At 42.4% G+C, this 26,141-nt stretch overlaps 2 protein-coding genes and 1 long non-coding RNA gene across 7 annotated transcripts in view; 2 read left to right on the forward strand and 1 right to left on the reverse strand.

The window, feature by feature from the left end:
* Window positions 1–6,772, forward strand: part of LOC114141842 (uncharacterized) — a 66,798-nt gene extending 60,026 nt beyond the window's left edge. For both annotated transcript variants that reach the window (XR_003594914.1, XR_003594915.1), the window contains one exon: window positions 3,505–6,772. This is a non-coding gene — a long non-coding RNA (uncharacterized LOC114141842). The remainder of the gene's footprint in view (window positions 1–3,504) is intronic.
* Window positions 6,773–7,601: 829 nt separating this feature from the next.
* Window positions 7,602–22,640, forward strand: ctnnb1 (catenin (cadherin-associated protein), beta 1). Of its 2 annotated transcripts, XM_028009861.1 has the most exons (17): window positions 7,603–7,792; window positions 14,860–14,910; window positions 15,454–15,681; window positions 15,783–16,036; window positions 16,523–16,761; window positions 16,848–17,049; window positions 17,131–17,275; window positions 17,364–17,467; window positions 17,633–17,767; window positions 18,531–18,734; window positions 18,882–19,040; window positions 19,211–19,330; window positions 19,414–19,564; window positions 20,450–20,571; window positions 20,659–20,719; window positions 21,280–21,530; window positions 21,769–22,640. In XM_028009861.1, the coding sequence occupies exons 2-16, from the start codon at window positions 14,898–14,900 to the stop codon at window positions 21,492–21,494; spliced, it is 2,352 nt and encodes a 783-aa protein (XP_027865662.1). In that variant the 5' UTR covers window positions 7,603–7,792; window positions 14,860–14,897; the 3' UTR covers window positions 21,495–21,530; window positions 21,769–22,640. The 2 variants fall into 2 exon arrangements, with proteins under 2 accessions (XP_027865667.1, XP_027865662.1); XM_028009866.1 differs by lacking the exon at window positions 21,280–21,530 and having other exon boundaries at window positions 7,602–7,792.
* A 454-nt stretch (window positions 22,641–23,094) lies between these two features.
* Window positions 23,095–26,141, reverse strand: part of ulk4 (unc-51 like kinase 4) — an 87,069-nt gene continuing 84,022 nt past the window's right edge. For all 3 annotated transcript variants that reach the window (XM_028009840.1, XM_028009829.1, XM_028009834.1), the window contains one exon: window positions 23,095–24,720. In XM_028009840.1, coding sequence (XP_027865641.1) covers window positions 24,654–24,720 — 67 coding nt within the window. In that variant the 3' untranslated portion in view covers window positions 23,095–24,653. The remainder of the gene's footprint in view (window positions 24,721–26,141) is intronic.

Below are 26,141 nucleotides of genomic sequence, written 5' to 3' on the forward strand. Positions count from 1 at the left end.
TTGTTTGTTTTTTTTTTGTTTGGTTTTTTTTTGCTTGTTTCCCATATTTGGTCATCTCTTCCTCTCATCATTTTCTCATCAATAATGCTGTTAGTTTTCTGTTGCCTTGACTTGAAATCTCGATAAATCACCCGGAGTGCCACCTCCCTCTTCAGCTAACATTTACTCTCTCTCTCTCTCTGGGCATGTTGAGATTACGTCTTAGCTCGCGTTGATGCGAGAACAATAACAACAGTGATTGTGCCCTGCTGCGGATGTGGCACAAACGGCACATAAATCCAGATGTGACGGGCTTTATTAGACAGCTGCTGACGATAATCCAGCCGATAAATGACTTTGAGGAGCTCTAAAACCCTCAGCTGCAGCGGTTCGCTGTCTGTGACGAGTCTTAATTTCCCCATCACAAGACGTAATAAAATATCGGGAAGCCGTGTGACACTTTGCGCATTCGAGTGCTGATTGAGAGTCAGCGCAGGGAAAGTTATTTCTGTCTTGCTTTTAATAAGACCAAGCTGAAGCAGCAGAACGGTCGTGGAGGGGGAGAGAATAAAGTTGGAACAGTATGGCAGCGAACGCCGTCTGTGGGCCCTCTGCGTGTTGAGGCACGCTGCGTTAGTCGTGCTGTTTCGTAAACTAGCGATAGATCCGGAGCAAGAAATCTCAGCATGGTCCTTACAGGAACATCTCAGCGCCTGCACGTCACACAGCTGTCACTGGGTCTGAGCTGTCTCTCAGACCTTCGGTTTCTCCTCGCGGAGTCCGCTCTGAGCGTTTCCTCCTTTGCACAGGATAGACGCGGGATGGAGGACCTTTCACTATGGCAACCGCTAATGCAGTATAGATGCAGGGACTGCCGGCTGTAATAACACGGGATGTGGGGAGAGGCAGGTGAAATGTCACACGGGCTGCTTAAATGAGGGGCCTTTGATGTTGCAGTGCGGCGAACTCTAAATCCCGTTCGGCTCCGCGGTGGAAATCAGGTTATTGTTTCCTGTATTGGTTCGGCGCCGCCGTAGTCTCCCGTTCAGCAGAGTGGAGCCAACAAAAGAGCCTTTCCCTCAACATGGCGTCCAACACCGCCCTACAGCCATCACTTCATTTTTGTGTCAGCCTCTCCTCGGCATTGTTTCCTGTATCGGCTTAGACTGCCCAACTCTTCTAATCCCCCTGTAGTCTGAGTTGGATATCGGCTTCGTGCCGTGTCCTCTCACCTCTTCAAGGATGGGATTTTTCTGTCCCGTCCTTCACACACTGGGCTGCATTTGAGAAAGTACACTTTTTTTTTTTTTTACTCCAAGCAGGTTATAATGGAGTTGTTTTCAATACAGCTTTCCATCTTGTTACCCATTATTTCAATAATTTTTTAAAAATTATTACAGGTGGACTAATTGATCAATAAGAGACCAGAACAGGTAATTGTTTACTGATTAGCTTTGATCAGTGATCGACAGGTCAAGAACCCTAATAATCCTTTATTTTCTCTTTTACTAAAGGCACCAAAACCAAGAATTTATCAAATAACTGCGTGAACCTTTTTTTTTTTTTTAAACAAATGCTTTGGATCATACATAGGGATGATCTATTCAGCCGCAGTTGGATCTCAAACTACTATCTCTTTTCAAACAATCTTTTTTTTTTCCTGTTTCATGTGTTTAGAGTTCTTAGAAAAACTAATTATGATCAGTGGAAATTGAACCTCAAAGCAAATCGGAAATTGCTATCAGCCTGGGAAAAGCCTGATTACTGCATCTCCCATTGTTATTTTTAAATGCACTTATAAATGTGTTCATAAACACTTGTTCATTCATATCAAATTACTAGAGCACAAGGAAGTGCATTATTTGATCATTTCTAGCTGACACAAGGCCAGAAGTCAAGGACCTCGTGACCACACGGTCCAAAACAAACATTTCTTCAATACGGCCTTGTCAGTAGCACTTCCCTGACCCTGCTGTTCTGCTCCTGCTATGTGTGTGTGTGTGTGTGTCCCTGTGTGTAAGGGCGTATTTGTTTTGTCTGCCCCTATCTATAGCTTTGAGCTGCCCCTTTCTTTTACAGGGAGAGAAAGAAACCACACCCCTCGGGCCTTAGCCAGTCTCTCTGTGTGTGTGGTGGTTTGCTCTCTTGGGATTTGGGGATTGATGTTGGGAGTTTTTCCTCCACAGCAGAAGCTGTGGGACAACGGGATACATGTGTTTTAGAGTGAAATGTAGCCTGAAAGTTTTATAAAAGTTACGATATGCAGTACATGAATAAAGATGGAACATATACCGAGGGCAACGGTGCATCTACGCGCATCTAGCCCCACACGGCGACGTGTTTATTTGACTTTTATACACTCAACTCGTGAATACAAATGACAATGTCGAAGAATAAACTTGACGCATATCTCCAGGTTTACTTGTTTTGACCAATAAAATATGAATGTGATCAGGTGTTTTGTTTAGAGCATGAACAATGGATCACAGTAAAAATGCCGTTTACAGTATTTTATACAAATATGTGACATGATCTAACTGATTTTAAAAGCGAAAGCAATATTTTGTTCAACTGCTGCAGCAATATTTGCAGTAGTTATTGCTGCAGTTATTGATACTGCTGCAGGTATAATATCTGTAGCACCAATGTATTCGTACTTTAAATTAAATACTTTGAAAAAACATTCACTTAGATGCCAGCTGTTTTTTTTTGTTTTGTTTTTTTTAAATGAATGCTTGTTTTTTAGAATACTACATTTTCTGCCGTTGTGCTTTTTCTACAATATAACAAGCCGACATTAGCCAGTTAATTAGTCGGGCTACAGAGACGCCGCTCTGACCTTCCTGACTGCAGTCTGAAAACGGCGGTACCTTAATGAGAGTGATGAGTGCTGCTCCTTTAGTTTCCACGCCATGACCGTCTGTGATTTTTCGTGACCGGAAGAACACTCCGGTCACGGAAAATATCTCTGGTCTCATTAAAAGGGCTGGAAACTGTAGCAACGGTCTGATTCACAATTTATCCGGTTTAAAACTCTTAACTTCTTAAAAGATTTGCCGTACCTGAAGCGTACGGACAAAAACAGGTCCGCTTCAGTCCGTCTGACTTTTAATTGCGTGATAATGAGTGCGACGTTAGCGTGGCCTGTCTTAAAACCACACATGATATCCACATGCAGTTTAATTTGGCGACGTAGACGACGTGCAGGCTTTACGAATTGTCGGACAAACGTGGGAAATGTTCCCTCAAACTTTTACAACACAAGCGTCCTATTTTTAAAGTCGACATTAATGCAGTTTCAGTTCCAGAAATATTTCCAGGAGATTATGAGAAGGAACTGAAACCTGCACCGACACATGATTGGAGTTGCCAATGAAAACATCTGAACTCAATGCTACATTTTCCAACAAAAACGGGCAGAGATTGTTTATTTTTCAATAAGATTATTTCTGTCCTGACCAAATTTGCTTGCATGTTTGTTTTAGTAAACAGTTTGCCGTACCAATCTCTATCTCTGCATTTCAGATGCACAGACTCCTCATCGCGCCTGGGCGGAACATGAAACGGTCCCTCCAGCTGGAAGAGCGAGAGCTGTGTGGGCTTCCTGAAGTGGTGCAGCGCTGGGTCATCGGAGAGCCGCGGTGCATGCTTGGGAACAGAGCAGCTATCTGTGTTATTTCAGCAGCAGCATGTTGGATGAAGGGCCCTTCCACGGGCATTATGGATTAATCTTTGGCAGGATCTCAACTGGATCGGCCCAAAAATGGGATGCTTAACCCTCACGTGTAGCAGAACTGCTGTGATAAAGCGGGATAGAGAGGATTGAGCGTGACCCACATTGGGACTGTTCTAAATGTATTACCTGTGCTGGCTGTTTATGAAGGTATGTGCTAAAAGGGTATGCTCTGCAAACCCACAATGTTATTCCAAGGGAGCCGTCACTATATATATATATATATATATATATATATATATATTAAAAAAAAACAACAACAGATGTTTGCTAATTCTGAGCGATTTGTTTTAGATGCAACAATCAGAGATCAGAATTAGCATTTGTTTTTTTGCTTTTTAGCTCTGATCAAGTCAACACACTGACAATGTTACATTTCCCCTTCAATCATTAAAGCTATATTCCTCCTATGTATGCTTCCTAAACTCAACAATCAAAAAGTAAGTACTTTTATAATATATATTTTTTTTATTTCATAAAAATCAGATCAAGGTTAGTTACATGCGCTTTCATGCATGAACTGGGTTTAACATAGCCATTGCTTCATTTTCTGTTGGATTCCAGACATCTATCTCTATCAAAGAATCTGCAGTATATTTTCTCCCTCTTTTATATGTTACAGTCCGAAGTAAAAAAATAAAATAAAATCAATCAAAATCGAATCTCAAAATCATCCTGTGATCACTCCTAATAAGATGATCGGCAATATTTCTCCCTTTCAGTCGTTAATCTGCAACATTTTGTACTATAGTCGCGTTTATTCCACCTCCTTTCATATGTGAACACAGGTTCGCAGCTAAAAGCTCCCACTGTGGACCTCCCTTGTTGGAAATTGTTTGTTACACAGGCCTGAGTGGAGAGCCACTTTCCTGTCGAGCTTCTCATCAGGGAGTCAGTTTTGACAAGTCTGAATAATAATTTTTAAAAAGTCAGGAACCGCATGTACAAGCCTAGGTTCACAGAAAGGCATTTTATGAATCCAGTGTGTTCTCCTGCCTCGCAAGAAACAAGTTCGGCATAAAAGGCGATGCTGTTTGCTTGTGCGGAGCAGTTTGAAGTCTTTTTTACAGACATCCCAGATTAGACATCAGAGGGATTTTCCACAGAAGATAAATCTGATTTTAAGTCTGTGCTCTTAATCCAGACTCCATGGTCACGAGACGACGACCCGTGACAGTCTGGTTGTGATTAAACCTTCTGGTAATCAAAGCTCGACTCAGATATTGCAAAGTCACTGTCTCTCTCTCTCTCTCTCTCTTGGAATACAATCATGTTTTTTAATGAATATTTCATGTTACTTGTTTAGATTACATCCAACCGATAAAACAACATCCTGCATGAATCATTAAAAAGAAAAAAAAAGCATAAAAACCTAAACCTGCTTCTCTTGGAACATATGCTTCAGCGGGGAAGTTCTTTATTTGAGATTCAAGCATTAGACCCGAGACAGTGATCACAAAACTCTGTTTAGATTGTGCAAGCAGCGTTTCAGCACTACAAAGGCAGCTACGTCTTTTCATGAAGGAGTTTACAAGTACTTCCTGCTTTACAGTGGTGCACTCCAGAGAAGGTGAAGGCTTTAATGTGCAATTGCCATCTAACAAAAACACGATTATGTCAGAAGCTGCGTGTACCATTCTCTCTGTTCAAAAGGGCTTTTGTGATCATATATTTTAATGTACTTTATCAAAGATTCCCTTTTTTTGCGCTTCTGAACCCTGCAACAAATGTTGCACCGTTTGATATTCGGTGTACGTAGTGGGAAGATCCAATTTTTAGGTGCTTTTAGAAGGACAAACAGATCATCACACCTCTGATCACGAGCCCACCGCCTGACAAGTGAACACAAAACCTCTCTGCTGATTTATGTTTTGGACTATACTTAAAACTGTACGAATGTGAAATCACCCCGTCCTCCTGACCTGACTCACAGCATAAGGATTTTGTCGCTCTTCTGGTTGTGTAATTGCGGTCCCGTGAAGTCATGTGACCGGCGTGAACCCATTTTCGACTTGAAAACCCCTTGGCTCGGCGTCTGCCAGAGTGACAGCAGTAATTCTCGGCGTGGTTTGAAAAGGGATTCAGGGAAAAGAAAATCAATCATGTTGCTGCCTCATGACACAGGGTGGAGTCACGCTGCTGATGCGCTCGTTGCGTTGCTGTGACGCTCCTGTGAGGGGGCAGCTGAATTAACAGTTTCAGACAGAGTTGGGGTTTCGGCACTCTATTCCACCCACGCACTGTAAATATAGGTTAATGAAGTAGCCTGTAGGCAGACGACAGGAGAGTGCGTTACCTTTGTTTGCTGGTGACATTGCCGCATGCAGCATGAAGGGACCTCGCCGGCTCCGCACCTTTTATTTCACCAATCAAGGGACCAACACTGACGAGGGGGACCTGAAATGCATGCTGAAATTTTATATGAGAGCCTCCCTCCTAACTGTATCAGCACTGAACCACATAGAAAGTTGTATGAAAATGAATAGCTGTGATCTCCAAATGAAAGGGAGATCACACTATATGCTTAAAGGACCACATCTATGCCAGCTAATAGGTTTCATTGGCTCAATCTGTTTTGTTTTTTTTTTCCTGGTGGAGTTCAGAAACAGGCCCGTGTTTAATCTGAGGCCGGAATAGGTTTCGAATGGCTTGATTTGGTTAAATCTGTAGATGTGTTAATTGCCAAAACTTCCCCACTCAAATGCTAAAATACTTCCCAGTGATTTGCTCATCACTTTCACGCAATTCTCCTTAACATGTGGGATTTGATTCTGCTGAGTTTGTATTTTAGCAGCCATCGGGATGCCAGGCGTCTCAGACGAGCGCAGGTTTGTCGAATTGAACCCTGATGCAGGTAATCCACATTAGAGAGCTGCTCAGACCTGCTGAACTACTTGTCATGTCGCCTGCAGACATAATCAGAATGTCTTTTTGTTTTTTGTTTTCAAAGGAACAAGTTGTGAGCAAAACAAAAGCCTGCCTCTGAATGTCGAGGACATTTATCAGTTGAGTATTGAATATCTGTGAGTGACTCAACAGCAAATAAACCAATAAAGTAAACACGTTTTCTGAGTGCATTTCATTGCACTGTGAATGATTGTTTTAATGTTTGTCAGACCACTAGCATATTCTACACGCATAGCAATGGTAACAGCACATTTATGCATTAAGTTATACAAGAAATACAAAGCAGTGCTTATGGATTGGTTAAAAAAAAAACCTAACAACTATATCATGGGTGCTGAAGCTGTTTGTGTTGTCATTACTTACCCTACTCAGGTGACTTTTTAATGACTGTATACTCAGCAGCCAAAGTCCCCGGTTTGTTTTGCTGTTATTTTGAGGGTTGGAAGGTAAAAGGTTAGGGAACCACGTGGGTCCAAACCCAGTGACGGTGCCTTCGTTTCAACCCATTTTGCTGAGTTTTTAAAAAAACTTTTTTAGCAGTGTATTTTTTCATTCCATTTCAGGTAGAGTAACAGTATAAGTACAATTAGCAATGACACGGACACAGTCTGTTTTAGTAAACTTCTATTTTTGCGTAGCTTAAAAAAAATACTTATTTTCTATTCATTAGATATTTTTACAAACCAAGATAACTCCGGGAAAGAAGATCGGTTTTCCTATGTTTTGGGGGTGGGGGGAGGCTGGAACTTCATTTCATTGTGTATTCATACTCCACACGTACAAATGCATATTCTATAAAAAGAGGTATTTATTCATACCAAATAATTGTATTGTTGTCATAGGTAAATTAATGTAGAACCGAGTCAGAGATATAGGAAGACGAAAAATGATTCCTGATCTTAGTTTCTATTTTATTAGAGAGCACGGCAGGATATGGCTAGAATGCGGGTGTTCTCCGGTCTATATAACTCCGCCGCCATCTTACATTTCCCAGTCTCCGCTGTCCTGGCTGCGTCAGTACCTGCTGTCTGCAGCTGCCTGTGAGGGAGTGGATGAGGGCTCCCCGCTGACGCCGCTCCACACATTTTTCCTCCACTTTTTTTCTTTTTCCTTTTCCAAGTGGTTTTTTACTCTCCGGAACCCAAGTGGACGGATTTTGTCGCATTGACAAGGGTAGGCTTCAACGTTCAAAACTATCGGCTTTCCTCAGTTTTCCTCCTTTTCCGCACCCGGGTCCGTGTGAACGCCAGCGGGAGTGGAGTCGGTTGTTATGTGTATGCAGGGGTGTGTGTGTGTGTGTGTGTGTGTGTGTGTGTGTGTGTGTGTGTGTGTGTGTGTGTAGGTGTGTGTGTGCGGGCCAGCCGGCCGGGGATGGAGCTGCGGTAACCTGCGAGTCAGCTGCTTTCACGGCAGATTTTTTTGGGATGATCCAATCACCGCCTTTTTGGGGCAAAAGCTTGTATTCTTATATTTATCGACCGAATGTTTATAAGGAACATTCAGGCTGTTTTCCCAGCCATTACGTAGACACGTTTGGATTTTATTGCCTTTTACCTAATTCGGGAGCGGGGGGAAAAAAACCCAGAGTTTGGATGAAACGTGGATATTTCGTCTTGCTATTTTTAAAAGTAGTCAACATTAGTGAAGGTTAGCCTGTTAGCTTACAGACTGTTGGCCACATTCCTCCATTGTGACTCACGTTTGGGCTTCTTGAGTTTCGCCCGAGTTTTTTCGGCTGTTTATGCGCAACCAAAACTACCGGAGGTGGGGAGGCTCACCTTTAACTTCTTGCGTGGTTATTTCAATCGATGTGAAAACCGCACAGAGCGAATTTGTGAATTGTATTGAAGTCAAAACAAACGTTTTGTCTCGAGGTGGAAGTTTGTGAGGCTTCCCAACCTGCACGGAGCGTCAAAGCTGCTTAATGTACATATCGCAGTTGAAACAAAGTTTTTGTGTTTTAGTCTGACTATAAGTCTTTGGTCAAGCGTGTGTGTTTTTTTCCTTTCGTCCTCCTTTTAAACAAAGACCGACAAAATCCCTCCGAGCCGATGTGCTTCGGGAGGAAGACGAGGAGGAGCCTGAGTGTGAAATTTGAGTCGCTGGTGTTGGGGCAGAAAGTCGGGGGCAGCTGTGGAGAAGAGGCGGGGCGGCGTGCGGATTGTCCGGGTGCATGTTGGTGCGGCGTTAGTTAATATTGCGGGGCTGAAAAAGCCAAATTTGACCCATTCGGATTTTTCTTGCTTTTGCGGTTTCTGTCGTTTCGCACCTTCCCACTTTTCTCCTAAGCGGAGCCGTCCGCCGCGGGACGTTTCGCATCTACCGCGCGTCAATTCGTACCCACCAGGGGACGTTTCGTACCTGCTTTGACTCTGACGCATCCTGACAGTGGCATGTAATTAAATAAATAAATAAAAAAAACAAACTGAGATTTGAGGATTTAAAAAAAAATGTTGACAAATAATCTGAATAATTCATGAGAAGAAGAATATAAAGTGATATGAAATGGTTTCAGTACAGGGGTATGTAGTGGTTTCAGATATGACTTGCAGTGTTAAGAAATTAAAAAGCTTAAGTATGAAACACATTAGTACATTCCTATATGTGTGTTTGCATGTGTACTTGTGCTACCTATTTTGGTCATTTTCTGGTATATTTACTTACTTTAAATAGGCCTTCAGGGATGAAACCTCTGTCCTGCATCAGTTTTAAGAGTTAGGATTAAGCTATACTGTGAATTTAAGTTTAAGATTATTAATGTAGATGGAGATGTTTGGGTTAAAATGTCCCATTTGTTCAAATACTAAAGTGTTTTTGTTCATAAAATATGTTTGACAATTTGAAAGATTGCCAAGGATACCTAAAAGATTTTCATACAGTACAGCTAGCTGCATACGTTGAACATGGCAACTAAAATGATCGATTTAAAATCAAGTGGTTCCCAATTTAACGTGTTTTATTCAGACTTCTTAGAATATTTGATTGTCTTCTTTTGTGTCTGCGTGGCTCATCAGAGAAATCCCCAAGCAGGTTGCACAATGGAATAAAAAAAAAGTTGATTAAACTTGCTGTCTCGTCAACACACTTTTTTTTTTTTTTCCTTTTTCTGATGATGCACAGAAATTTCTCAGACGGAAACGTAGGTGGTTTGTTTTGAGACGATCCACCTTTCCAGTGGTCTTGTCATTACCGGAACAACGCTGGGTTTCCTGTTTCCTCTGCTACCGAGCGTTGTCTAGATGTAGGCAGTGATTAGTGTTTGCCACCTGGTTCCGAGGCAGACTTTCGAGGCATAAACAAATAAAAACTAATCTGCACGTGTGTGTGTGTGTGTGTAAGCTACGTTGGCGATCTCCCAGCATCAGAAAGGAATTCTTCACGCGAGCCCCGTTGACGTTTGTCCTGTGTCCACAGCTATGCAGCATTTTGCAGCTGAGACACAAAATACGACTCTGCAGCGGCTGCAGGCATTTGGTTCATTGTGGTGCTTGGCAGCCAGTACCGAGTGCTGCTGACCCTGCACTTTAGCCGGCTAAGCCTGTGGCTGCTTCTTTTTCTCTCTGCTTTTGCCAATAATGGTTTTACTTTGGCTCATTTACTCATCTGGAGGTATTGACTGCCCTGTGTTTTCTCCAGAAGAAACTCAATTGTCTCTGTAGAAGGTGGATGGATGTACACTTATGTATTGTCCTGAAATAAAATGCTTTTTTATGTCAAGTACTGCATTTTCCACCCCTAAAAAATAATCATATGCTTGTTTTTTTTTTTGTTATGCCTCAACATACCAGGAAAAGGGTTGTAAAATTTAGCCACAAAAGTCTGCAGGCCAAATGGACAGAAATGTAATTTAGCCTGGGGTAATTTACCCAAGGCTCACTTGAACATAGCCCAGCACTAATTTAGTGGGAAAAAAGGAGCTTCTTTTGCATTTTGTTAGACTGTTTTGAATCTTATAGAAACTGATTTTGAAAACCCTTTACATTAATCTTTGCGTCTGTGTAGCCTGGCTAGATTAGATCACAATAAAACGTACTACACACATTTTTGTTCTTCTCGTTTTTACATTTTACGTCAACGCTGTAACTCGTCAGCAACGTTGAGCTGCAGCACATAGAAGTTTGGAAGCATTTTAGCTGCATCTGTGTTGCTGCGAGTCGGCTTGCATTAAAAAAAAAAAGTTTCTCTGTCTAAGTGGACTGAGACTTTGTTGACATGTTGCACGGCATGCGTGCAACATGACCAACTAGCGTAGGTCATAGTTGCATAATCTGCACTCATATATATGTGACAGCTGCTTAACAGGCCCAGCCGAGCTCAGCTAAAGGTGATGTTTTCCTTCCCTTCGCTGCACAGACCTTCCCTCTAGTGGCTGCTGTGTCGGGCAACGTGCATCTGGTTTTAATTATCCGCCTTTTAACTGCACCAGGCACAACTCTACATACTGGATTTCACATATGGCTTCAAAGTAACCCACCGTTCAGATTCTTGTGGCAGTTCACACAGAAAGTAAGAAGTCCCGCAGTAACAAGTTCTTTTCTTTCTTTTTTTTAAATTCAGCTTTACTGTTTAACTTTTAACATTTTCTCTCTGTCAGAATCCAGAGATTTCTCTTTTGCTCATCTATAAAGAACAAGCTCCGTTTTCTAAGCCAGATGAAACGAACCGCTCAAACCGCCAGCGTGAATCATAAATGATTCCACGGTGTGCTTTGATTGTATGTTTGATTTGCATCCAGGCATGTATGAGGCATGTGGCTCTGGTTAGGACTGCGTTGGGTTATGCAAGGGCAGGCCGGCGGTGCCGGGAGGATGGCGTGTGAACAGCAAATTTGAGTTCATGGTTGGAAACGGCAGACGTCGTCTCATTCTAGATGATTCAAGATTGGCTCTTTTAGTCGCCCGGCTAAACTACGGCGGTGGAGTTTCTCCTTGGCTATCTGCTTCAATTGAGCTTCATATACTCACATTTACAGAGTAAATTTGTGCCTGCCCTGTTTTAGTAGCTTGTTTTATCTTTACTCCTGCTTTTTTCCCCACCTCCTTCTTTTTCCTTTTAGGTTTTGATGTAGGATTAACCTGGGGTAAAACTTTCAAGTGAAAATGTGCAGTTTCCCCCAGTATATTATAAGCCTGGCGGGCCACCAGGCTTTACTTGTGCCCCCACCAGGCTAGGCATTGCTTATTTACTTAAATGCATTTTTTTAAAGACTTTATAGTTAATGTTCAGGTATTAGTCTTCCAATCTTTCAATAACATGTAATTATCAAGTGATATTTTCAAATTTTCCTGTCAACTTTAAACATTTTTAACTCAAAAACATGACAGGCTGCTGGATGAATGACTGCCCTAGCACCCAACCTCCGGGCTTAGCAAGTTTTCTTGGGGAAACTTTGAATGTGTAACAATGTTTAATTACCTTTACTTGAATTTTTGTTGCCAACTAGAGATAAAAAAAAAAAAAAAAAGTTGTGAATGAGAGTGAGTTGCACTCCTTTAGTTTCCACAACTTTTCTGTCATGTTTTCCAACAGGATATATTTCCTATTTAAATTTTATTTTTTTTAAGTCTTCTGGAAAATATTGTAGCCTTGTTTTAGCCAGAATGACCAGCATTGTGCAGCAACTGGTGGGGGAGGGGCAGGGCTGCAACACTCCAGGACTATTTGAGATCTCATTAAAAAAAAAACAAACTAAAAACCTTAGAAACCATCTGAGAGGAAATTTAGACTGTTTTAAAACTAAAGGCTCCCAGTAATGAAGTCGTAGCTAGCTGCTGCTGCTGCTGCTGCTGCTGCTGCTGCTGCTCCTATTCTATTTGAATAAACTTGGCTTAATCAGCTCCTCCATGTGTTACTGCTCTCACCCGATACTGGGCCAGATGCGCTGTTCAGTCAGACACTCGGAGGTGGTTCTTAATCCAGCTGCAGACAGGATTTTAAGTTACGTTTGTGTCAATTCTTCCTGGATTTTGTACTTTCATAAACGGCTGATTGGACTCAATAGAATCAAACTCTTGTTGGATTTTGAATGATTAAAGCCACACCTTTTTCTGCCAGACAGGAGCACTAACATAATAGTCAAAAGATGCTGTTGTAGTTTTGCATGTACTGTTACAGTGCAAAGATTACATTTCAACTACTGACCAACAGCACTCTGAAACATAGCAACCACAGCCTGTTTTTTCTTCTTTTTTTTTTTTTTGGACCAAGAGGATGGAACATTATTTTAGTTGTCGAAGTGTTGGCTCAGAGATGCAGGGTAGATTAGGGAAATTAGGTCTGCCAGCATTTGTCACTTGTTCCAGTGGCAGCTGCACTGGAGAGAAAGTACTGCTGCTGGTCACGCTATTGCTTCAGTACAATAAAACCCACTTATTGCTCCTAAACTGTTCAGATATCACACATTTCTAGAGGATAGAGTTGTTTTTCCCCTTGTTTGAGTTTTGCCACCGAAGGACAAACGTGAACGTTTTCCTTTGTCCTGTTTCCAGTTTTGCTGAGCTAAAATGTGCCTTCAAACCAGCAACTTGTTCAGTAGAAATTGAAGTTGGCAATTTTTAAAGGGGGGAAAAACATGAGATTAGCTCAAAAGGAGCTCAATCAATCCGTCACTTATCCTAGAAGGATGGTAGGGACTGGTATCCATTTATAGAGGTCATTGGTTCGCCACCAGTCCATCACAGGACAAACACACACACACACACACTCTTGTACCTGTGTATCTTGTGTGTCTCTAAATGATTTGCGCTCTCATTCCTGTGGATATAAAAGCGGGGAAGAGCAACAGACCCCAGAAAACCTCTGTCTGTCTCCTGGAAAATTACATGTGGTTTAATAACATGTGATTAAGCCAAGTCAGAGGGACTGTTCTGTAATTGTCTGAAACAGAAACTAGACCTCCCCTCTTGTGAATATCCTGTCATTTTAGTCATTACTGTGATTTTGACACAAGATGGACGGGTGTTTGTAGGAGTCAAACTCTTATTTGTGTTGACTGACAGGATTTCTCTTTGAGTGCTTCAGAGGTTTTGTTTCTGTAGCAGAGCCTGTTTCCTTTCAATAAAGTCTACAATAAGTTTGTTTTCTACACAGGTTACTGCCCCATATGTTTTCAAAAACTGTTGTTAAACCAGACCTTCAGCTAAATCGGTTCAGTTTGGGTTCATAAATATTAGTGTTGCATGTCACATGGTCTCAAGTGTGCTGATTTTATAAATGTTGAGAGTTTTTGGTCAAGTTAGAGTAATGTCTGGTAGAGTCGGTGGCAAGCGGCATCAGGAATGATGAAATGTGACCACTTCCTGATCTGAACTCAAACTTCTGAGGTCAAAAAAAACAAACAAAAACCAAAGCTGTAGTTTTTACAGTGGCAACGTGACCCTGACCTCTATACCTGTGGAAAAACTGAGTAACTTTATTTGCTGTTTTGGGCTGGGTTGTGTTTTTATTTTACTGGGTAGAAGCTGTAGCTGGCCTTGTATACTGTAGGAAATGTACTTTGGTTTTATTGTCTCATTAATTGGTTTAAATGTGTTTTTCCTTTAGTCTCTCATATGGCGCCTCTTTAATTTGAAGGGACGTTCAGACTACCATGTTGTAAAGATAACTCATTTATTCTCCTATTTACTGTTATGTTGAATTTCACATGATGGTTTTTGAAAGTATTCCGACTCCACAGGTTCAAACTTTTCTTATTTTGACAGACCTTTGTAGAAGGTCGCCAACTTTTGTTTCTGTCATAACATTTATCTTCCAGTGTGGATTGAAAATGCCCCGTTTTCAGTTTTGCCCCCTTTCCCCTGCTAAATTAATCCCTTTTGCTTGCTCTACCTCTCCTGCCACTGCCAGTATTTACTTTCCAGCAGTGTGTGGTTTCGGCTTCAAAGCCAGCTCAGGAATGCGAGCGCCCTCCTCCCTCCCGTTGCCTCCTCTCTCCACCCAGCGCTGCACTTCCCTCGTCCTTCCTCGCTGGTAGCTGCTGCCCTTAATGGAGGCTTTTGTGTGTGAGCTGCAACTGTTTGCATATCTGTCTGAAACGGGAAGAGGAAGCCCAAGAAAGGGAGGAGGCAGAAAAAGAAAAGAAAACACTATAAAGTCGCTTGTCTGGGCCGTTTCCTTTGAACTAATATCATCTTTAATTTCAGCTGCTCTTTTAGTGCTTTCCTCTTTGAGTTGGATGTGTAATGTGAAGCTGGAAGTGGAAATGTTTGACAATTTGCTGTTTCCCCCCCCCCCCTCTGCAGATCAGGAAGCTGTGTTGGGTGTGGTTTGAGAAAGAAACATGGCTTCCCAGGGTGAGTTGTTGGGGTTCAGGGGTCATTTTTGCACAATTGTAAAAGTTGTCGAGCTTTTTTTTGTTTTTGTTTGTTCTTGAGTAGGCCTGTCACAATAAATCAAATAATCGCATGATAAATGAAAACAAACTCAAAAAGTTCCATTCGGATGATTTATCGTTTTTCTATTTCTCTCTTCCTACAAAAAGCCAGATAACAAAAGTCTTCATATAATTATAATTGATTTAATTTTTTGTTTCTGTTTGATTTATTTGGGATATTTCAGATGTCTTCCAGTTCCAGTATTAAATGTTTATTAGAATCTAAAGTTTGATCTTTGAGAATGTTTTCTTACATTATTATATAACTTGAAAACGCTCTCAAAACAACGATATTGTTGTTTATAGCAATAACGTCCGGGACAATTTATTGTCCAGCAGAATTTGTTATTGTGACAGGCCTATTCTTGAGCACAAATATTCGTCTATCGAGTCCAGTTTGAATGTTTGGCTAGATGTAGTTTGATGAAGTGACTCTAAAGTTGGCTGAATTGCGTCTCCTCAGCTGATCTGATGGAACTGGACATGGCCATGGAGCCGGACCGCAAGGCGGCCGTCAGCCACTGGCAGCAGCAGTCCTACCTGGATTCAGGGATTCATTCAGGGGCCACCACAACTGCTCCCTCCCTCAGCGGGAAAGGCAACCCAGAGGAGGACGACCTGGACAACAACCAGGTCCTGTATGAGTGGGAGCAGGGCTTCAACCAGAACTTCTCCCAGGACCAAGTACAAGGTAGGTTTCACCTGTTCTCTGCCTCCCTATGGACGATTAGGAAGCAATGGTTAAAGTTGATCCAACGTTGAGTGATTAAACATCCCTTCTCTCTGTCCTAGACATAGACGGTCAGTACGCCATGACGCGTGCTCAGCGGGTGCGTGCGGCCATGTTCCCAGAGACTCTGGAGGAGGGCATGCAGATCCCGTCCACACAGTACGACGCTACAAACCCCACCAACGTCCAGAGGCTGGCGGAGCCATCACAGATGCTCAAACACGCTGTGGTCAATCTGATCAACTACCAAGATGACGCCGAGCTCGCCACCAGAGCCATACCGGAACTCACCAAGCTGCTCAACGATGAGGACCAGGTCTTCATCCTCAGAAATGTTTGGCCCAGATTAGGGCTGGGCAATGTGGCTTAGAAATATAATCTCTGATTTTTGATCTTAATATCTTTTTTTTTTTGGTTATTTAAAAAAATCACAAAAGAGAATATTTTAAAAATTCTATATTTTAAAATTATTTTTGTGTTTGAGTTCTCACAGATGTACTACTTCATTCTCCAAATATTGCGGCTTCATTCTGATAATATTGAGATTTTCTTTTCGTATTAATTCAACTTTATTCTTGTATCATGATTTTGTCAAAAAAATGTAGTAGAGTTGATCTAAATACAAAACTTAAATAAATAGAAGCTGTAAAAAATACTATTCAAACAAGATGGCTGCTCTTGGCGTGCTGAATTCTGGATTAAATCAATAAAATCGGTTCATTGCCGGAGCTATTTTTTTTTTTTGCCTTTTAATTTTTTTTTTTTTTACACAATGATCAAAATGACATCTCATTCCATCCAGGTGGTAGTTAACAAAGCAGCAGTGATGGTCCACCAGCTTTCGAAGAAGGAAGCTTCTCGTCACGCCATCATGCGCTCCCCTCAGATGGTCTCTGCTATCGTCAGGACCATGCAGAACACCAACGACATGGAGACCGCCCGCTGCACGGCAGGAGCTCTGCACAACCTGTCCCATCACAGAGAGGGGCTGCTGGCCATCTTCAAGTCCGGAGGAATACCGGCTCTAGTTAAAATGCTTGGGTAGGCGGTGCGGCGATGATTCCCACCGGTAGCGAGCGTCTCCCAGCTTGTCGAGTTTGTGTCACTGAACAGTTTCTCCTCCGCAGCTCGCCGGTTGATTCCGTCCTGTTCTACGCAATCACTACCCTCCACAACCTTCTGCTGCACCAAGAAGGAGCCAAGATGGCCGTCCGCTTGGCCGGCGGTCTTCAGAAAATGGTGGCTCTGCTCAGCAAAACCAATGTTAAGTTCCTGGCCATCACCACTGACTGTCTGCAGATACTAGCCTATGGAAACCAGGAAAGCAAGGTGAGGAAGGGGTCAGAGGGAGGAAGCTACATGTCAGAGCTGCTCTGACATGTAGCCTAACCTGGTTTTGTTTGTGTGTAGCTGATCATTCTGGCGAGTGGTGGCCCCCAAGCACTGGTCAACATCATGAGGACCTACACGTACGAGAAGCTCCTGTGGACCACAAGCCGCGTCCTTAAGGTTCTGTCGGTGTGCTCCAGTAACAAACCGGCCATTGTTGAAGCTGGTATGTCTTTAACCCTAGGGAATCGTTTACGTTGAGGGGATTTCCCAGCAGCAGGCCGTTCCATATGTAACACTGTGTGTCTGTTCAGGAGGTATGCAGGCTCTGGGTCTCCACCTGACAGATCCAAGCCAGAGACTGGTCCAGAATTGTCTCTGGACCCTCAGGAACTTGTCAGATGCCGCCACCAAACAGGTGAGAGCAGCTGCAGCAACTCTGTTTGACCTAACACAAAACTGCATAGTTACAGGATTCATTTTTATTATACAGAATATAAGAATAGAATAATTTTTCTTTCCCCTCAGTCTTTATCTGAAGTTCACAGTATCGATGTTAAACTGTCTTCTGTTTGCTTTCCAGGAGGGCATGGAAGGTCTTCTGGGAACTCTGGTTCAGCTGCTCGGCAGTGACGACATCAACGTGGTGACCTGTGCTGCTGGGATCCTTTCTAATCTGACCTGTAACAACTATAAGAACAAAATGATGGTCTGCCAGGTGAGATTACACTCAGTTTATCAGCCTCATTTGCACGTTCTTCTTCAGTAAACTGCAGTCAGTCACTTGCTGTGTACCCATTGACCATAGAATTACGCAAATTGGAATGAGAAAAATAAATTTGCGTAATGGAAACACGGCAATTTCAAATAAAACTTGCAGTTTTTTAGAATGTTTTTGTGCTAGGATAAACTGCCATGAAAACAGGAAGTGGTAGGAGGAGGATGACAATGTGGTATGATTTTTTAAATGACCGGTAGCGTGATCAAACGTGTTTGCGTTGTTTCAGTTGCTTTTCTTATTTAATGGAAACACCGCAATTGCGAAATAGTTTTTTCAACATTAGTGGGATATCAACAGAGTCTTGCTCATGTCTGTAATGCAAACGCAACTACTTATTCCTACGGTCAGTAGGATCTCTCTAATTTTCAGCAATGCTTTTGTTTTTGTGCATGAATTTCTCTAAACCTGTAGGTCGGAACCCTGTAACCCACAGGTGTCAAACTCCAGTCCTCGAGAGCCGCTGTCCTGCAGTTTTTAGATGTGCCACAGGTACAAAACGCTGGAATGAAATGGATGAATCACCTCCTCCTTGTGTAGATCAGTTCTCCAGGGTCTTGCTAGTGACCTAATTATTCTATTCAGCTGTGGTGCAGCAGAGGCACATCTAAAAGTTGCAGCGGCCCTTGAGGACTGGAGTTTGACACTCCTGCTGTAACCTGTTCATGCCTCATCCATTCATCTGTTGCGTTGTGCGTTTCAGGTTGGAGGCATCGAGGCGTTGGTTCGCACTGTGCTGCGGGCCGGAGACAGAGAAGACATCACAGAGCCAGCCATCTGCGCCCTGCGCCATCTCACGTCTCGACATCAGGACGCCGAGATGGCCCAGAATGCCGTGCGGCTGCACTACGGCCTGCCTGTGGTCGTCAAGTTACTGCATCCACCATCACACTGGCCCCTCATCAAGGTACCCAAGCTCACGCTCCTGCTCTTAATTTATGTTTAAAATATGTAATGAGCATTTTCCAGATTTATGTCTGAGGTTTTTGTTAATTCCATAGTGGTGCTCAGTCGAACGCATACATCTTAAACATGCCGTGTTATTTCCCATCAGGCTACAGTTGGTCTGATCCGTAACCTAGCCCTGTGCCCCGCCAACCACTCCCCCCTGAGGGAGCAGGGCGCCATCCCCAGACTGGTCCAGCTGCTGGTCAGAGCCCACCAGGACACGCAGAGACGCACCAGCATGGGAGGCACACAGCAACAGTTTGTGGTAAGAGCAGCTCGCACTAAACTCCCGTCGTCATAGCTCCGAGATGATCCTCCATAAGCTCTTGCACGCTTACAGAGCGGCCAGAAGAGCTCTAATGACATCCTGTGGAGGGCAGGATGAGCAGGTGGCGCTGGGCTTACCCGATCCTGATGGAGTGTTTGTGTTAACAGGAGGGAGTCCGTATGGAGGAGATTGTGGAGGGCTGCACAGGAGCACTTCATATCCTGGCCAGAGATCTCCATAACAGAGTGGTCATCAGAGGCCTCAACACCATCCCACTCTTTGTACAGGTATGTCTTTCTGTTGTCTGTTTTTAAACGTGGAGGTGGAAATGTAGGAATGAATGTGACTGCGAGTTTCTGTCTGTGTGCAGCTGTTGTACTCTCCCATTGAGAACATCCAGCGCGTAGCAGCAGGCGTCCTCTGTGAGCTGGCCCAGGACAAAGAGGTGGCCGAGGCCATCGAGGCCGAGGGAGCCAGCGCCCCGCTCACGGAGCTGCTGCACAGCCGCAACGAAGGAGTTGGTACGTCCAGAGGAATGCCTGCTTATTACTTCTTCATGTTGTTGTTTTTTTTAAAACAGCTCCCTAACTGGTCATATACTAAATAAATGCATAAGTTCATTTCATATAATGAGCCATAGGGACTATTGAGGCTGGGCGACATGGCTTAAAAATAAAATCAGATTTTTAAAACATTGTTTAATTGTAATTTTTTGGACCATTTATGAATTTATTTATTTTTTTTTATCGATTTTTAATTAAAATTTTCTTCATGTTGTATTCTAAAAAAGACAAATGACAGAAAATTTTAAAAAAGCAGATTTTATTCCAATCATCCCTTCTGTGATGAGTATCAGGGCTACAAGACCTTTTGTCATATTAGCAGAATATAGATGTAATTTTACCATATTTATTGTCTTGAAATCATTGTTTTAATGAGGGGGAAGAAAAGCGTGAATAACGTTTTATTTTTACTGTTGGAGTTCTTATAAAATTACTACTTCGTTTTACTATTATGACTTTATTTTGGTAATCAGACTGTATTCTTGTATTAATTCGACTTTGTTATGACTCAATTCCTGGGGGTGTAGGAGTGTGAAACCAACTTATCATGACCTTTTATATTTGATCAGAGTTGATCTGAATTGAAAATCTTAATAAATAGAAGCTGCAAATAAAACAAAACACTTGTCAAGAAAGATGGCGGCCTTAGCAGCTGCCGTCACTCTGAACTAGAGTGAATTGGTGAAGCAAAAATCCAGATTTTTCGAAAATTAAATCTTCAAAAACCCAAAATTTGGTTAATCATGTCAAATCAATTTAGGAACGGTAGTGTTTGCTTAATGAAATGTAATCATTAAAGCTGCAGGAGCTCCTTCTAAAGCCAACCCTCATGTCCTTCCCCAGCAACATACGCAGCAGCAGTTCTGTTCCGCATGTCGGAGGACAAACCTCAAGACTACAAGAAGCGCCTGTCTGTGGAGCTGACCAGCTCTCTGTTCAGGACAGAAGCAATGTCCTGGAATGAGGTACTGGCAGCTTTTTCTTCTTCTCACAATGGTCTTTATCATCCAGACTGCTACTTCTCTGTTCACACATTTTATGCGTTTCCACAGACTGGAGACCTGGGTTTGGACATCGGAGCACAGGGAGAGCCTCTGGGCTACAGACAAGATGGTGAGTTGCCTTCTCCGGTTTATGCTTCTGCAACACTTTCACATGAAAAGAGGCACAAACACGTCAGAGCGGCTGAGCTCATAACCCACTCAGTCTTACCTTCGATCTAAAGGAAAGTTCGGCGGAAATCTTTGTAGCTTCAACGTTTTAAAGCTTGGTGTGTGATGTCAGTAACTGCCTGGTGTGTAGGGTAATTTTAATGGCTGGGATGTCACAGGAAGTTCCAGTCTGCCGCTCTGTTTACTTATTAGCAGGTTAGAGGGAACAGTTGCCAGCTCTTATTTGCATTTCTGCTTCCAAACTTGCTGAATGTTGGTGAACTCATTTACCATCCAGCCGCCGCGGCACCAAGTGAGCTGCAGCATAAACTGGGACTGAATTGCTTCCACATGTGGGCCGATGAGCCACCATGCAGCCTGCCGACGGATGAACTGTGTGCTGTGTTGCCGTGCGGTGTTTCGCTGAAATGATCGTACTACTGTGTGACTGTGTGGTTTTTAACATGCTTCTAACAGCTGCTTTGCTTCCCCTGCTTCTCCTCCACCCTCGCTCCCCCCCAGACCCAAACTACCGTCCCTTCCACTCTGGGGGCTACGCAGGGGACGCCATGGGCATGGAGCCCATGATGGACCATGATCTGGGTGGAGGGCACCACCCAGGCCAGGACTACCCACCCGTAGAAGGGCTGCCCGACCTGGGCCACGCCCCAGAGCTGATAGAGGGCCTTCCACCCGGCGACTCAAACCAACTGGCCTGGTTTGATACCGACCTGTAAATACCAAGACCACCATTACACTACACTTTCTACTAGGTAAGACCCACTTCTCATTCCACTTTGTAGACTTCTCCAAGCAGCACAGTGGGGAGTATCCCAGATAAATGTTAGGAGGAGGAGGAGGCTCACTCTGGCTGTTGCATGTCCGGACGGCTCCCGCTCTGAAGCTGTGTGATGTGGCGTTTGATCTCTGTGTGTGGTTCTTCACCAGACCCAGTAGCCTCCACTTCCTCTCCTTGAATGCCTTTTTTTTTTCTCTCTCTTCTCCTTCCAGCTGTATCATGTGATCTGGATGAACCTGCATCGTGATTTGCCCATATGGAGGAGGCGGGGTCTCAGAAAGTGCCTGAAGATGACTGAACAACAGCAAGCAGTTTCCTGTCTACAGGAGCTCCATTGGGACAAAGTAGTTTTTTGTTTTTTTTGTTTTTTTTTTTAGTGCGGTTCGGTTCTGGTCTCTCGGCTTCATCAAAGGCCGACTTCAATCCTGACACGAAACACAGATTTTGATCTCAATGAGCTTTTTTTTTTGTTTTCTTTTTTGTTTTTTTTCCAACAAGTTTTTTTTAATGTATTTTGTTTTTTTTTCATTTTTAATACTTTGGGTTGTTTTACTTTTTTATTCTGTTTTAAGTCTGTAATGGTACAAACTGAACTTGGCTTGCTTTTTTATTTTTCTGCATTATGATACTCATCGTTTTTTGTTTGTTTTTTTCTAGTCCCTCGTATTTTAAAGTCTAAGTGTTTTTTGTTTTTTCTTTTCAAGTGGTGATGCTCCATCCAAAAGAACTGGATGAGATTTTAAATGGTGTCCAAACACTAAAGGTAATCAGTTGAATTGTATTCTAATGATCAAGTGTAACATTGTGTAGCTTTTGTACAAAAAAAAAAAAAAAAACAACAAAAAAACATGAATTGGAAATCATGGTCCAAATATCGAGCTATTTTCTTGCTTTAAAGGAGGACACCGACGTGTCCCAGCTGTTCCAAAGGGGGGTTAGCTGACCGAGCTGGGTGGGCGTGTCTGTAAGGACAGGGGTGGAGACGTGCTCCTATTGGTCTGCTGTTACTAAGGGGTGAAGTAGTGAGGCGCTGGTTGCTTGTAGCCTGCTGTGTTCTGAAACAATAAAACGGACTGTCATTTCACCCAGGTGTCTGTCTCATTTCAGTGAGAAGTTTGGTTTTGACAAACTTCTCACTGGGGCTTAAACTCTCCTTCACATATTCAGCACCACCTTTATAACATTTCAGATTTTTTTTAAAAGCATATTCTGGGAATGTACACCTTTTCATGTCAATAGTCCATACTTTTCCAGACTAATTAGCAGATTCACAGGTATTTTTGTGCAGGTGGGAACAATACAATCATTCAGGCTTGTAACTCGACTTCAAGTGTCTTAATAGATTAGAAAACGTCTCGAGTTATGACCCTACTGCATCACACTAACGCAATATTTCACCCCGCTGTAAGAACTCATTGAACAGCACACTGGGGTCAACTAGAGGAGACTGTAGTGACCCTGAGGTCACATCATTTATAAAAACTCGACTCATCTGAAGCATGTAAACACCTGGAGAAAACAAATCGCTAACTCCCAACTCTGGATGCATTTGGTTTATTGGGGGGAAACATCCTGTAAAAAGATAAGTAACCTCCAACTTGTACATTTACATTCATGTTCTACTTGATGGAAATACACTGAAATGTATGAACCTGAAATTAATAAGCTTGAAATGAAGTAAGAAGTCAAAGGGTGGTGAGTGGAAACAGAATTAGGAGTAAACACTGGAAGTGTTATTCACTACTTTCCTTTTTCCAGAATTGTCCTTAAAAAGAAATTCCAGTTTTCCAGGCTATCTGGGAATTATGTAAACAGACTGTAATTAGGAATATCACTGCAAACAGTTGGGCTTTTTGTACGACAGCATATTAGGGTAATTGACAAGTAAATTTCTACCCCCAAAAATAGGGGGGTAATAGACATAGACCAGGAGCTCACTTTTAAAACTCAGAAATATTCAAGTTTTTTTCTAGAAAAAATGAGATTTTGTATCTATAGTGCATTTTCTATCGACAATGGCCCTAATACGCCGTCATACTTTTTTCTGCCCGATTAGAAAGTCTCCTGATATCTTCCTTATATTCTTCAATCAGAACGTCCACAGCAGAGTTATTTTTAAACAACGTTTCACTTTCCTGATGAAGTCTCCGTCGCGCAACAGCGGCAGACGCAGCTGTGAACCGGCCACAGCTCCCGGCTCCCGTTGACGCCAAACTGATGGCCTGTGAAACTGCAGGTGACGGCGTGTGTGTGCGCGTACGCTTGGATTTCACACTTGGCAGATCCTTTTTCCAAAGCTCCTTGCACAGCTGTCATTAATAGATGAACTCTCCTGTGTTGCATGTGCTCAGATTGTATTACCGCGTCTGACCTCGTCCACACTCTAAAACGTACAAAGTGCAAAGTATTTATATTTTTAAATGAAATCCCAATCATTTTCACAGGCTCTCCTGTTAGAAGAGGCCAACATGAACACAGGTCTGTCCTAATCTAAGCTCATTTGTTTCTGCGTGCAAAACTGCGTGTTATGCTGTAGAGGCAGAGTAAAGTATTCATTGTTGACTGTCACAGCACACACACACACACACACACACCCCGCCATGCTGAGGGCTAATCTAATGAGTCAATATTCTGTCATTAAAGCTAAATGGGAACATCTAAACAGACTCCAAGGTCAGTGCTGTGATGCATGTGACAGCCCAAATTACTGCTCATGATGTAATCCTGTGCAGACTGATGGATGTTTTCAAATGAGCCGTCAACTCTGGTGACACAGCAACATTCTTTACCGTCACTGATCCAATTTATGGATGAAGGGAGTCACGACAAGCGACCGATAGCCGAACTGCGTGATTTAGTGGCGTGTGAAGCTTTCAGCATGTGGGAGCTGCTGACTGAGACTGAAATTATTAAATCTAATTTATTAAAACAGGCAAAACGTCAAATCCAACCGAGTGTCTTATGTTGAGACCCGATTGGTTTTCAAGTACCGGCGAAACAAAACTCCTGTTTCTGAGGATGTTTTAGTCCCAAACAAACAAACTTTCTGAGTGTGCAATCGGCACTGGGTTAAAAAAAAAAAAAGAGTAAAATGTCGTCACTGTTGGGGTCCAGAAAGCTCCTGGAGGATTTCTGCAGCCCGTGTAGCCACATCAGCAGGACACCTAAAACGAAAAATATACATATATATTATTCATAATCTGAGCATGGAGTTGGAAACAATGAATTTATCTCACATATATAGTGTATTCTCAATGCCTTGCATGCTTGTTTTACATTATAAAGCACAGAAGAGCAAAATGGAATAATATTCTGCTCCATAAGCACTTAAAATCAACTATGTTACATTTGTTCTGTTTTTACTTACATTTGTATCAAAATCACAACACTTTACAGATATCATTCTAACTGTAATAATAACATGAATGCATAAAGTCCTCAGGCGACACAGTCAGCTCTACACTAAAAATTTTTCAGAAAATCCATCATCAGCTCAACATAACGACTCAGACACAAAATCACTGATCTGGACTTGGAGCCACATGATGAAATGAATAATAAAAATAAATAAATAAACATGGTTTCACACATCTAAACACTCTCAGTACAGGTGTAGCTATAAGCAGCGACATCATTGAAAGTTCAATTATTGCAGTAATTCGATAAAAAAAAAGAGAGACAAAAAAAAAGAAACACACAGATTCATGCCTCTTAACTTAATTACCATCCTCATAATTGATCTAATTAAAACGTTCCCCAGAGGCCTCGCAAACCCTTGAAAGTTTTGGTATTTGGATAAAGTGAGCGAGTTCCAGCTTCAGACGTTGGTCACTGATTACATCCTCACACGCTATGCTAGCAAATACACACTATGCAGCTACGCAGAGGACGAGGAGGAACAGCCCAGCTAAAAATGGTTTTAGTCTGAATTTTTTAGCAGATTTTCAATATATCTGATCGGGCCATCCTTAATTTACAAATATAGTACGATAAGATATGTTTACAGGCCTGAAATATTAGTTTCCAGTCTTGCTATTTATATTAGGAACATATTTCTGGTCATAACAAATATGTGAAAGAGGAGTTTCTGTAAAAGAGGCTTTTAATGTTGGAATCTTAAACTGTCGTTAGCATCTTTTATAAGTAGTTAATATTGTTAGAACAGTAATAAATTTTCCTCGCGTTTCCCTCGAGAAATTAAGATTTATACCTCAACTTTACCAGCATTTTTAAAACGCCCTGCTCCCCGACAGACTGAGGCTGGAAGCCGAAAAGTTCAAAACAGCAAAACCTTCAAATAATATGTTTAGCTTTGCTGGTTTCTGCAGAAAGTCTTGCGCTCTCTCGTCTTCTAGCAGCCTGAATGAATCGCAGACATGTCTTAGAAAATGTGCTCCCTTCACATAACCTCTTTATGCCTCACTGCACGGTGCATTCACGAAACAGAATACGATCGGAGTTTTTGAGTCTTCAACTGGCCGGTCATCAGTAAGGGTCAATCGAGTCGATTCCTCTGCATTTATACGTTTTAGATTATCAGCATAAACAATAAGCAGCTTCTCATATTACGGGGAGAAAACTGAAG

This window comes from Xiphophorus couchianus, chromosome 3 (assembly GCF_001444195.1).
Source record: "Xiphophorus couchianus chromosome 3, X_couchianus-1.0, whole genome shotgun sequence".
NCBI lineage: Eukaryota > Metazoa > Chordata > Actinopteri > Cyprinodontiformes > Poeciliidae > Xiphophorus > Xiphophorus couchianus.

What these genes read in the sequence shown, in the direction of transcription:
- ctnnb1 (XM_028009861.1), top strand. An exon ending in TGCTCAACGATGAGGACCAG is followed by an intron (nt 16,037 to 16,522) that starts GTCTTCATCCTC and finishes CATTCCATCCAG; the next exon opens with GTGGTAGTTAACAAAGCAGC. An exon ending in CCATCCCACTCTTTGTACAG is followed by an intron (nt 19,331 to 19,413) that starts GTATGTCTTTCT and finishes GTCTGTGTGCAG; the next exon opens with CTGTTGTACTCTCCCATTGA.